The following is a 13,222-nucleotide window of genomic DNA, read 5'->3' on the forward strand; positions in this document are numbered from 1 at the left end:
TACGTCAAATTGGCCCAGGGTGCTCAGCGATGACCTGGAAGTGTCGCATGAGTTATGGGTCACCTGGCCGGGCTGAGAGTCACCGCTGAGCTTCACCTTCAGTTCTTGCCTCGAGTCTGTGTGCAACATCCTGAAAAAAGCTGGTCTTTTCTGTTGGCTGCCCCCCACCACCACCCCAAGCCTGAGATGTGCTGAGACCCAAATGCCAGCAGCGGGCGGGAGGCAGTGCAGAGTCCTGTGAAAATCTTCCGATGTGACCAACCCACCCCCACCCAGGGGAATCCACAGGGCACAGCGGCAGCGCGGTCCGGAGGGTAGAGAGGACAAGGCGCCCATTCTCCAAGACCCTAGGGTGGCTCAAGAGCCTCTCCCTTGACCTGCCCAGGCAGCCCCGCCCGTTATGCCCAGCAGTCGAGCCAGGTGCAGACCCAGGCTGTGCCGCCCCGCTCCCCAGCAGCACCCGCACAGCTCCCACTGGGGGGTACATCACAGTTCGTGGTTCCATCTCACCCTCCTGGTCCAAGGGCCCTGGTGGGAAGCGACCCGAGCGTATTCCCCGCCCACAGCTCGCGCGCCTGGGCACCCGGGGGCGCTCACAGTGATCGCGGGGCCAGCACACCCTCACCCAGTACATCCCTTTCCTCCCACCACCCCCAACTCCGGAGCGGCTCAGAGGGAGGGAAAATAGATGCCGGCACCCTACCCCGCCCCTCCTGCCCTGGCTGTGCAGTTCTTGGTGGTGGTATCGGCCTGGCCTTACCCCTTCCTCCCTGGCTCAGCTGGGGTCCTCCTCCGGGCCAGACAGAGCAGGCGGGCATCAGAAGTGGGGGCCAAGCAGGTGGGTGAGGGCAGGGCAGGTGCAAGCAGAGGAGATGCAGAAGGGGCGGGGCTAAGCAGGTGGGCGGGGAGAGTCGGAACCAAGCGGGGGGTAAATGCACATAGGGGCGGGGTCAAACAGGTGGGCGAGGAAGGGGCGGGGCCAAGCGGGGTAGTTGCAGACAGGAGCGGGGCTAACTAAGCAGGTGGGCGGGGGCGGGGGGTGGGGGCGTGGGCGGGGCGTGGGCGGGGGCGGGGACAGGCCAAGTCAGGGTTGAGGCGGAGGCAGGGCCAAGCCGGTCCTTGAGGGAGAGGGCGGGCCAAGCCGGTGGGCGCGGGTAGGGACGAAATGAGCGCGCCGGGCTGGCGGGGGCGGGGCGTGCAGGCGGGGGCGGGGCCCGCCGCTCCATGAGACCGGTCCTCGGCCACTGCCCCCTCCGGCCCCGCCCCGAGCGCCCGGGCTGCGCCGGCAGCGGCCCCCCGCGGCGGGGCTGGCAGCAGTGGCTGCCCGCACTGTGCCTGGGCGCTCGCCTTCGCTGCAGCTCCGGGTGCCGCCTCCCGGGCCGGCCCGCCGCGGGCTCTCCTTGTTATGGCCGCGGCCTCCTCCCCGCCCAGGGCCGAGAGGAAGCGCTGGGGTTGGGGCCGCCTGCCAGGCGCTCGGCGGGGCAGCGCGGGCCTGGCCAAGAAGTGCCCCTTCTCGCTGGAGCTGGCGGAGGGCGGCCCGGCGGGCGGCGCGCTCTACGCGCCCATCGCGCCCGGCGCCCCAGGTCCCGCGCCCCCTGCGTCCCCGGCCGCGCCCGCAGCGCCCCCAGTTGCCTCCGACCTTGGCCCGCGGCCGCGGGTGAACCTAGATCCGCGCGTCTCCATCTACAGCACGCGCCGCCCGCTGTTGGCGCGCACCCACGTCCAGGGCCGCGTCTACAACTTCCTCGAGCGTCCCACCGGCTGGAAATGCTTCGTCTACCACTTCGCCGTGTGAGTATCGCCACCGGCGACGGCCGGCACGAAGGTGCTTCCTGAGAGCTTGTGTGGGGGAGCTCTGTCCCAGCGCCACCTGCCCCGTAGGGGCTGCGACCCTGGAGCAGAGGAGGGAAGAAGTGGGGAAACGCAGAAACACAAACTGCACTCCCCCTTGAAGTTCAGGGGCGCTGCTGTGTCTGGGGGTGCGCAGCTGCTCGCAGGCCCGGCATGGGGAGGGAGCCGGCTGGGGAGGGGACCACCTGGAGCCCAGAATTTGGCTCCACACCTCCGGGGAGGGTCGGTCCAGGTGTGATTCTTTCTGGGAAGAGAAGCCTGCTGGGGAGCGCACCTTTGGGTTCAGTAAGAGAACTCCTCAAGGTCGGCTGATACTCGAGGCTCAGGAGCCCCCAAGAGAGAAGGCGCCTGATGTCCAGCTGGTGCCACATCTCAGACCTCTCTGAGGCCCAGTTGTACTCTGGGGCAGGGGGCTGTCCAGGAGAGGAAGGTGACGGTGGCAGTGCTCCCTGAGGGCTCAGCGTGCCATGGGGCGTCCCCACCGGCCTCATATTAACCGAACCAAGCTCATGAAAACCTGGCTTGATGCAGAGTGGAGAGGCACGTCTGCAGCTCTCACTCAGAGGCAGCTGTGCTCCCGCAGACGGTAGCGCTGGTAGCAGAGGCTCCTGGCCCTCCCTGTTACCAGGTGGTTCCAATTCCCGGTACAGCGTGCCTGAGCAGGGCTGGGCACTGGATTTCTCGGGGATGGGCCCGGGAAGTCACCTCCGGAAAGGTCCAGGCTGCTCTCCTCGGTGCCTGCCTGGGGCCCTCCCCCGCCGCCCCAGTGGCCCTACTTCCTGGCTGCCCAGCCAGCGGCCTTTTGGTGTGGTGCCAGCCTCTGGCCTGGGAGCCTCTACCCAGCCATCCCATGGCTGATGGCCGTGGGGCTCACCTGAGGGCTGAAGGGTGGTCTCCCTGAGCATCCTCAGGTGGAAGCATCTCCTCTGCCTTGGGCAGGCTCAGTAGAGAACTGGCTGGAGGGCATCCAGGGGCCTGTCCATGCCTGCTGGCAGCTGCCACCAGCAGGAGCCAGGCCCCAGCCAGCTTCAAGCATGGTCTCAGGTGAGAGGGTGGGGTAGAGGTCGCAGGGCTACTGCCTTCCTTGCTGAGAGGTGGCCTTCCACATCAGGAAGGGGAAGTCTCAACCACCTCTATCCTCAAAGATGTGGTTGGGGTGTTATCTTGGAGACTTTTCCCCACCCCCGGCTCCCAAGCCCCTGTCTCCTGACATGTCAGCGGGTGCCTGGGCCACAGCCGCTGCTGGTCTGTGAGAGGAACTGGCTCTGCTCATGGCTGCAGCAGCGGGGGCTTGGCTTGGGGTTTGGGAGATGTTTGTGTGCAGTGACCCAGGGGAACCCACCCAAGTCTGATGCCACTGTGCAAATGTCCAGCAGATGCCAGATTCACAGGTGCTGTGTGCTGTTGGCCACCTGCCTCCTGGACCCCAGACTCTCTGAGATGTCCAGGGGTGGGAAGACCCCCTCAGCCAGAGGCCAAGACAAAGCGCCTGCAGACCCCCTCAGTTCTCACTTGTATTCAGGTTTGTGGACATGTGCCTCTGGGCTCACTGCAGCCACCCGTGCGGAGGAAGAGGAGGAAGAGGGCCCGCCGCGCCCCAGAGGAAGTCTCTGCTTGCACTTGTGTTTTCTTCCTGATTTGGATTGTTTAGGTCTCGGAAGTTTGCTCAGCAGAGTCTACCTTTACCCAGCCTCCGTAGAGCTGGCAAGGCAGCGGTGGCTTCTGGGGACAGGGGCAGGAGGGCTTCTGTGAGGAGGTGGCCAGGAAAAGGATGCTTCTGTGAAGTGGCCAGACCCGGGGCTGGTCCTTTCCAGCTCTGGGCCTTGTCCCTGTAAGATGTGTGCCTGGCCCTGGGAAGTTGTCATGAACAGCCCCTTCCCAGGTACCTCCATGCGGGGTGGGACTGGAGGTGGACCCTGGCTGGGCAGGACATGTGACTTGGTGGGGGCCTAGGAGATGCACTCCCACCCTCAGTGCTCTAGGAGGTTGGCAGGACCAGTCTCTCAAGGGGAGACCTGGTCATAGAGCCAGGATGGCAGAGTAGCTGGAGGCTACTTACAGCCTCACAAAATCAGGTCCAGCCCTGTGCCAGTCCAGCCCTTGTGTTGCTGTAAGAAGTCTTGGCAATGGTGGCAGAGACAGGGCCCTGTCCTTAGGTGGATTGTGAAATGAGAAGTATTGTGGTTTTTGACCTGAAGACGACAAGCCTGGCCTTGAAGAGCCAGGGGGGTTGAGGCAGGAGCCGGTGTTCCGCTGACCCTACAGGGCTAGGCAAACTCTCCTGTGTGTGGCTGGGGAAGCCAGTCAGGATATCCTGTCCCCTCCTTGGGGAACCCCCGCCCCCAGGAGAGCAGCTCTTCCTGTGTTCCCTTTGGCCTCCCTGGGCTGGCCGGGGTGGACACGGCGCTGGGCCACGACCCTTGCCCGCTTAGGCTTCCTACCCCCAACACCCCCAGTTATCTGTGGCTGCTTGCGCCCCCACTGGGGGCAGCTCCCATCTTAGCTGAGGGGATGGGGATCCATACAGGCCTGCTGCACCCAGAGGTCCTAGCTCCCTTGCTGTGAGCCTTCGTCGGGGGTGTGGACATCCAGCTGGCATCTATTCTGGTTGCTGAGACGCTTGGAGATCCTGGTTGTGGTCAAGGAGAGGGATTTGAGGGGGGACCTGGAGTGCATGGGGACAGCCCTCGTAGGCTCTCAAACCCAAGCCTGGCTCAGCAGCCGCTGTTCCCCCTTCCCACAGCCTTGCCTTTCCCTGTTTCCCAAGAACTTTCCAGGGGTGTTGGCAGAACCCTCACGGATGCATGTTAATCAACAATGGAGCCAGAGGCAGGTCCTGGAGGTGGATTGGGCCGATCTGGTTGCCTCCCCAAAAGACAAAGCCATGCAGAGGCCAGCTCTCAGGGTGTAGCACCCAACTTTGTGGACCTCAGTGCCCTCCTGTCTCCAGGCTCTGGCACTGGAGTCCGAGGCAGCTGCTGGGCAGTTGTTCTGTAGTTGGGCAGGGAGGCCAGAGGCTGAAGCAGGTGCTGCAGCTGGGCACAGAGGAGGACGGAGCTCTTTGGGCCATCAGGTCTCTTTCCATCTTCTTTAAGACCCCTCCACCCACTCCTCAGCCCTAGATTCCCAGTAAAACTGGGAATGCCTTTTGGGGCTTTTCCCAGTGCCACCTTCTGTGGGGCCTGAGTCTTTGGTCTCATCCTCTGGCTGTCTGGGATCACCTCACCTCCATTACAGACTCAGCCCAGTGTTTCTGGATCCACTCTTGCCAACATGCTGAGTGCCTAACTGTGGCTTCACTCTAGTTGGGGGGAACGCATCCCTTACCCCTGGCCATCAGCTGGGGAGGGGGTAGTCCAGGTGGCACAAGAGCCTGGAGTCTGGGAGAAAGGGCCTCCCCAGCCTGTGTGGGGACAGGGGGTCAGGAGCATGGTAGGGACTTGGGTCCTTGGAGGTGGCTCGGGCAGTGCCTGGTGGGTGTGGAGCAGGTGGCAGGGTTTTGTGTCTGCACATGGCCCCATGGTTGGGCCGCCTTGGCCAGGGTCCAGGGCCTTCTGAGTCTGCGTCTTGTCCTCTGTGGCAGAGGCTACTGGTGCTGGCGCCCTCAGTGCAGGGTGCCTCAGTTGGAGGGAACATTCGTCTGTGCCTGGCACTGAAGCCACAGCTCCCTGTGGGCATGGTACTCGCAGCTTGAGCCTACAACCCTGGGGTGCTGGAGGCAGGGGAGTCCCTTTTGACTTGGCAGTTGCGAGGTCCTGGAACCTTTGCACATAATGTGCTGGCTGCAATGTGTCGCGGGACCAGGTCTGAGGGAGGGGCTTTGCAGGGACACTCCTGGGTGCCGATGGGATGAAATTCCGCTGGGTGTGAGGGCCTGGGGTGCACTTGGGCCGTCCAGTGCGAGGTCAGGTGGTTGGAGCCAGGGAGCTGGCATGTCAGCTGCTGCTATGAGTTCTGCCACGTGCCGTCCTGGCATGTGGCACGTCCTGCAGAGGACAGGAAGGGTGAACAGCTCCGAACCCACCCTATGTGTGCTCCAGAGCTGGAAACAGGCTGTGTGGAGCTGAGCGCCTTTGGGGGCAGCTGAGATGGGCAGGAGCACCGTGCCCACCGCGGGTATCAGAGTGACAGGGATTGGCAGGCAATTCCACTCGGGTGGCTGATGCCGCTGTTTTTAAAGGCGTTGGGTGCCGAGAATTCTGCTCCTGCTGCCGGGCTGGTTTCAAGTCTGCTCCTTCTACGCTCGACGCCCTTGCCAGGGTGATCCAGAGTTGCTCAGATGAGCAAGCGTCCTCGAGTCCCAGGGGTGCTGTTAACAGGGCTGTTGACTGACGCAGCAGGTCCAGGGAGCTCATGCCTTCCAGCGATGGGAATGCCACCGGTCCCTGTAGCCAAGGTGCAGACACACGCGTCCTGGTCCTGAACCCCTGCTCGGCCCTGGGCAGGGCCCCCAGTCCCTTGCATTCCACCTGCCTTGTCTGGGAGGTGGACGAGCCCTCCCTAGCCCTGACATTCCAAACTGGCTTTTGACCCCTGCGATATGTCACTGTGATTCAAGACTCTGTCCACGGGCAAGAACAACAAGGCTGGGACAATCTCATCTCAGGCACCTGTGGGAGGAGACAGGTCCCAAGGCCGGTGATGTCAGGAGAACATTCTAGGCCTAGGAGGAGCTGGGAGAGCAGACGCTCAAGGCGAGATGCTGGTGTGTGGCCAGTGTCAGGAGAGCATGGTGTTGGCCTGGGGAGATGCCACAGAGAAGCTTCCAGAAGCCCAACATCTGCTGCTGGGGGGGAGAATGAGGCAATGAATGTCACCATCCTGGGCCACTTTGACCCAGACCCCAAGGATTTGGTTACAGAGGGGAGGGCGGCAGGGTCTGGCTTCACGCTCAGGAGGTGCCTTGGGGCTGGCCAGTATGGGATTGCTGTCACCACGGGTCACTGCAGCCCCTGGGTGCTCCTACACCATGCTCTGCTTGTGCCTGGGGTCCCTGCAGGCACATCGGTGAGAACATCCTGGCCTCCACACCCCTTCCTGGTGGGTGGCTGTCTCTTTCCAGCACCTCCTCGGAGCACCATGAGAAACCCCAGACCTCATGGATGCAAAATTATGGTGGTTGATGAAGGGAGGCGGCTGGTGTCTGTGGTACCGGCTGGGTGACCACAGGGATGCCGCGTGACCCTAGTCCAGGGGGCCGGTTTTACATGAGGCATCTGACCATGTGAGGGGGTGTGGCTTCCGCTGCCCGGCCCAGCCCCCTTCTGGGAGCCACACGTGGGTGGGTGCTGGCTGGGTAGGGTCTTCTCTCTGGGGAGCAGGCCCTGGCTGGGGGTGGGGAAGATCCATGATGGGACCCAGGTGTCTTCCCACTTCTCAACCATCTCCCGGGAAGTTCTAATATTTGATTCAGGGTGTGGGGTCTGTCTGAGCAGGCGTGGTGCTTCCAGAAGGATCCAGGTTAAGGGTGGTGTGTCCAAGGGGGTGCCTGAGCCCTTCTGCAGAAACACCATTCCCCACAGAGCAGCAGTCCTCAACCTTTTTAGTACAAGAGACCTGTTTTATGGAAGAAAGATTTTTCCACCGGGACAGTGGCGATCTTGGGATGAAACGGCTCCATCTCAGATCATCAGGTATTAGATTCTCATAAGAAGCACGCAACCTAGATCCCTGGCATGCGCAGTTCACAATACGGTTTGTGCTCCTGTGAGAATCTAATGCCAGGGCTGATCCAACAGGAGGCAGAGCTCAGGTGGTCATGCTCATTCACCTGACACTCACTCACTGCCGTACATCCTGCTCCCTAACAGGCCACGGACCCGGGGTTGGGGAACCTTGTCTTAGAGGATTGAGGCTCGGGGCCGTGGGATCGGCACTGTCGTTGCCCTTGGAGGGCTCTGAGCACCGGAAGGACCTGACTGTGGTCCCAGGCACTGTGTGGGATGGACCAGCAGAAAGGATCCCAGGAGGGTGGTGGCTCCGTCATCGGCACGGGACTGTCGGGATGAGCCGCCTGGAGTCTGTTGGCATCTTCCTGGCCATCTCTGGCAGGAACTTCTCTTGATTGAAGAGCCGGGCTGGGGAGCTGACCTCAGGACATGCCCCTGCCCACTCTGGGACCTGGGACCTGGGGCCTGGGGCCTGGGCTCTGCTCCCCATTTCGCTCATCCACGCACAGACGGGGGCATTTGGGTTGCCTTACAGATGAGACAGCCAGGCCTGGCCACTTTGCTCATGCCACACCCAGGAAACCCTTAGCATGCCCAGAAGTCCTTAGGATGCTGTGGTCTCGAGTGAGGTGACGCACTATTCCTGGCCCCCACTCCCACCTAGCACTTGCCACGAGGAAGCACCCTGAGGACTGTCCCCTTTGAGAGGCGGCTCCCAAAGCCTTGCTCTGTGCCTGCATCCTGGTAGCGGGTGAACTCTGGCCGCCCTTACCCAGAGGGTGCAGGTTCCCTGGGGGTGGTTGCTCTTGGCTTCCCCTCCATATCTGCTAAGGTACACGCCTTTCTCTGCTGCCTTCCCAAATCACACTCTGGGGCACACTGAAAGGGTGCTCTGAGTAGCTCTCCCCAGCTCCTGGCTGAACTTGCTCCAGGCAGAGACTTGAAGAGATTCAGAAAGCAGGAACCACAGGCAGAGCAGCTGGACAGGGACCCCCACCCCTGCACTCCCTTCGGCCCTGGAACGCTCCTCTGCATGGAGACAGCCCAGCTGCACTGGGACCCCTCACCCCACCCTGGGGCCAGGGGCTGCCTCCTTGACTTCCACTCAGAGCAGCCTGGGCAGCTCAGAGGAGGGAGCAGAAGGATCTCTGACTGAGAGGGGCAGACCCCTCCCAGAGGCAGCCCCACAGAGGGGAGTAGCTGGAGACAGGGGGCGGGAACCTCCTCTGGCTGTGTCTGAGCAGCCCCAGGAGCCATGCGCTTCAAGCGTTTGATCTTGGCGGGCCCTGGGCTTGGCATTCTATTCCATGACGTCTCCAGCTGTTCTCTTGTGAAGAGTCACGTCTGTGCTCTTGGCTAGGATGGCTCAAATATTATAAAACATACAGCTTTGCTAATTAAAACAGCATGACACTGCCTTATAGGCAGGCAGATCACCAATGGAACAGCTTTTCAAAACCACATGTAACTCCATTGTATATGAATTTTAGTAAAGACAGAGGCAGCATCTCCAACCAGTGGGGAACAGATGGGCAGCTTCATGCGTGCTGCGGTGTGGGTGGGTGGCCACGTGGAAAGTGATCAGACTGTACCCACTTGTCACATCACACACCAGGGTAGACTTCCAGGGGGGCAGAAAACCACTTGGGTACCAAAAGAAAGCGCCTGGAATTCTTTAACCTGAGAGTGAAGAAACTTGTCTGTGACTTGAAAGCTAGATGTGTGGAGGAGGAGATTTATGTGTTTGACCACATAAGAAAGAAGCAACCTTGGCCGGGCATGGTGTCTCACGCCTGTAATCCTAGCACTTGGGGAGGCCGAGGCGGGTGGATCACCTTAGGTCAGGAGTTCAAGACCAGCCTGACCAACGTGGTGAAACCTGTCTCTGCTAAAAATACAAAATTAGCTGGGTGTGGTGGCACATGCCTGTAATCCCAGCTACTTGGGAGGCTGAGGCAGGAGAATCGCTTGAACCTGGGAGGCGGAGGTTGTGGTGGGCCGAGATTGCGTCATTGCATTCTAGCCTGGGTAACAAGAGCAAAACTCCATCTCGGGGGGAAGGAAAAAAAAAAAAAGCAAACTTAACGGGAAACAGCCAATGCCAGGCTGGGGGAATGTGCTGTTTGATGAAGGTTTAATCTCTTTACTATAGAAAGAGTTTCTGAAAACAGAAGAAAACCCACAGCCAGCAGGAGATATGAACACCACTCACAGTTCAGCAACCCATAGGGGGCCCTTGAACATGTGAGAAGGTGCCACCTACACTCCTGGCGAGAGGGGTGCCGAGGAAATGTCACTGAGGTCCCGTCGGGCTGGCAGAAATCCTTTGGCATTTGCTAGCAGGCATGCAAGAGGGTAGACTCTGTGAGGAGGGGATTTGGCAACATCTAGCAAAACTGTCTGCACTGACCTCTGACCCAGCAATCCCCCACCCCGGAACCTACCTGAAGGCACCGGCACCGGCACCGGCAAAGGCAGGAAAAGCCACGTGTGAAGGGCTGCTTGCGAAAGTACTGTTTGGAAAACTGCAAATGCCCATTGTAGGAGACTGGTTGAATCAGAGATGTGTGGAATATTATGCAGCTGTAAAAAAGGAATGCGTAGATCTCTCTTATTATGGAGTGATTATCAGGATTTATTTATTTTTTTAGACAGGATCTTGCTGTGTTGGCCAGGGTGGTCTTGAACTCTTGGCCTCAAGCAATCCTCCCACCTCAGCCTCCCAAAGTGCTGAGATTACAGGTATAAGCCACCACACCCAGCATATCAGGATACTTTTTAAGTGAAAAAGCACAGTGAATAAAAATATAGCAGCTATTCTTCGTCTGATAAAGGGGAAGATGCAAGTCTAGATGTATATTAAAAACAAAAGCAATGGAAGCCTCCAAATCTTAAAAGTTTACCTCAAAAGGAGGGGGGTATGGAATCAAGATGTCTTTGAACGTACCTTGTTTTATAGATTTCACTTTGGAGCCATGTAAATAGTTTGCATAATTTTTAAAAAGCTGTTCCTAATTGCTTAGTGAAAAATCCCTAAATAAATCTTAACCGGAAAAAACAGTCCCTCAAAACTGAAATGAAACAAATGAGCCTAAAAATGTGTGCTGAGTTAGTGGCTTAACCACCCAGAAGGACTGATTTCAGGTGACATATTTCTAGCGGGTTACTGCTGAAGGCAAATAGAGCTGCCTGCAGTGACCACATCATTGTTGTGATACTATTTGTTTTATTATTCTAAGAGTGCTGCAGGGGAATTGCAGGTTAAGATAAGTAATTGTGTTGGTGTCACCAAGAATGGAGGTTTTACAAAATATGATTCACATAGAAACAGAATTAAAAACAACCGTATGATCATCTCAATAGATGTAGAAAAAAGTTTTTGATAAAATGCATCATCCCTTCATTTAAAAATCCTCAACAAAAATAGGCATCAAAGGAACATATCTCAAAATAATGAGAGCCATCTATGACAAACCCATGGTAAATATGATACTGAATGGGTAGAAGCTAGACGCATTCCCCTTTAAGAATAGGAACAAGACAAGGATGCCCACTTTCACCACTCCTATTCGAAATAATACTGGAGGTCCTAGCCAGAAAAATCAGGCAAGAGAAGGAAAAGGGGATCCAAATAGGAAAATAGGACCTCAAACCATCTCCCTTCACCGATGATGGTAAGATTCTATACCTAGAAAACCCTAAAGAGTCTGCCAAAAGTCTCCTGGAACTGTAAGTGAAGTCTCAGGATACAAAATCCATGTGCAAAAATACGCATTCTTTTTTTTTTTTTTTTGAAACGGAGTCTCATTTTGTCACCCAGGCCGAGTGCAGTGGCGCAATCTCAGCTCACTGCAAGCTCCGCCTCCCGGGTTCACACCATTCTCCTGCTTCAGCCTCTTGCGTAGCTGGGACTACAGGTGCCTGCCACCATGCCCGGCTAATTTTTTGTATTTTTTAGTAGAGAAGGGGTTTCACTGTGTTAGCCAGAATGGTCTCAATCTCCTGACCTCGTGATCCACTTGCCTCGGCCTCCCAAAGTGCTGGGATTACAGGCATGAGCCACCGCGCCCGGCCAATCAGCAGCATTCTTATACACCAATGACGTTCAAGCTGAGAGCCAAATCAAGAATGCAATTCCATTTATAATAGACACAAAAAGATTAAAATACCCAGGAATACATCTAACCAAGGAGGTGAAAGATCTCTACACAAGAGTTACAAAACACTGCTGAAAGGAATCATAGATGACAGAAATGGAAAAACATTCCATGCTGATGGGTTGGAAGAATCAATATTGTTAAAATGGCCATATGGCCCAAAGCAATCTACAGATTCAATGCTATTCCTATCAAACTACCAATGTCATTTTTCGTAGAATTAGAAAAAACTATTCTAACATTCATGTAGAACCAAAAAGGCCAAATAGCAAAAAAGAAACTAAGCCAGAGGCATCACGTTACCTGACTTCAAACTATACTTCAAGGCTACAGTAACCAAAGCAGCATGGTATTGGTACAAAAACAGACACACAGACCAATGGAACAGAATAGAGAACTCAGAAATAAAGCCACACACCTACAGCCATCTGATCTTCAATAAAATCAACAAAAATATGCCATGGGGAAAAGGTTCATATTCAATAAATGGCTCAGGGATAACTGGCTCCCTGTATGCATAGGAATGAAGTCAGATTCCTATCTATCACCATATACAAAAATTAAAAACAGATTAGACGTGGCCAGGCACGGTGGCTCATGCCTGTAATCCCAGTACTTTGGCAGGCCAAGGTGGGTGGATCATGGGGTCAGGAGTTTGAGACCAGCTTGGACAAGATGGGGAAACCTTGTCTCTACTAAAAATACAAAAATTAGCTGGGTGTGATGGTAAGTCCCTGTAGTCCCAGCTACTTGGGAGGCTGAGGCAGGAGATTGCACCACTGTACTCCAGCCTGGGTGACAAGAGCGAAACTCTATCTCAAAATAATAATAATAGTAATAATAAAGATTAGATATAAACATTAGACTACAAACTGAAAAAATCGTGGAAGAAAACCTAATACCCTTTTCAATATTGGCCTTGGCAAATAATATATAGCTAAGTCCTCGAAAGCAATTGCAACAAAACTAAAAATTCACAAGCAGGACCTAATTAAAGAGCTTCTGCACAGCAAGAGAGACTGTCAAGGGAATAAACAGACAACCTACAGAACGGGAGAAAATATTCGCAAACTTTGAACTGACAAAGGCCTATCTGGCGTCTACAAGGAATTAACAAATCAACAAGCAAAGAAACAACCCCATTAAAAAGTGGGCAATGGCTGGGCACGGTCTCAGCACTTTGGGAGGCCAAGGTGGGCGGATCACGAGGTCAGGAGATCAAGACCATCCTGGCTAACGTGGTGAAACCCCGTCTCTACTAAAAAAAATACAAAAAAATTAGCTGGGTGTGGTGGCGGGCACCTGTAGTCCCAGCTACTCGGGAGGCTGAGGCAGGAGAATAGCGTGAACCCGGGAGGCGGAGCTTGCAGTGAGCCGAGATTGCGTCACTGCACTCCAGCCTGGGTGACAGAGCAAGACTCCGTCTCAAAAAAAAAAAAAAGTGGGCAAAAGATATGGTAGACATTTCTTAAAAAGAAGACATACAAGCAGTCAAACACCTGAAAAAATGCTCATCACGGATCATCAGAGAAATGCAAATCAAGG

General features: G+C 56.3%; 1 protein-coding gene across 3 annotated transcripts in view; it reads left to right on the forward strand.

Annotated features, from left to right (window-relative positions):
• The first annotated feature begins 1,304 nt into the window (after nucleotides 1-1,304).
• Nucleotides 1,305-13,222, forward strand: part of KCNQ1 (potassium voltage-gated channel subfamily Q member 1) — a 403,706-nt gene continuing 391,788 nt past the window's right edge. For 2 of the 3 annotated variants that reach the window (XM_050758292.1, XM_050758293.1), the window contains exon 1: nucleotides 1,406-1,791. In XM_050758292.1, the coding sequence (XP_050614249.1) occupies nucleotides 1,406-1,791 (386 nt within the window). Of the gene's footprint in view, nucleotides 1,792-13,222 lie in introns of all 3 variants that reach the window. The other variant, XM_050758291.1, reaches the window with a different exon arrangement.

This window comes from Macaca thibetana, chromosome 14 (assembly GCF_024542745.1).
Source record: "Macaca thibetana thibetana isolate TM-01 chromosome 14, ASM2454274v1, whole genome shotgun sequence".
NCBI lineage: Eukaryota > Metazoa > Chordata > Mammalia > Primates > Cercopithecidae > Macaca > Macaca thibetana.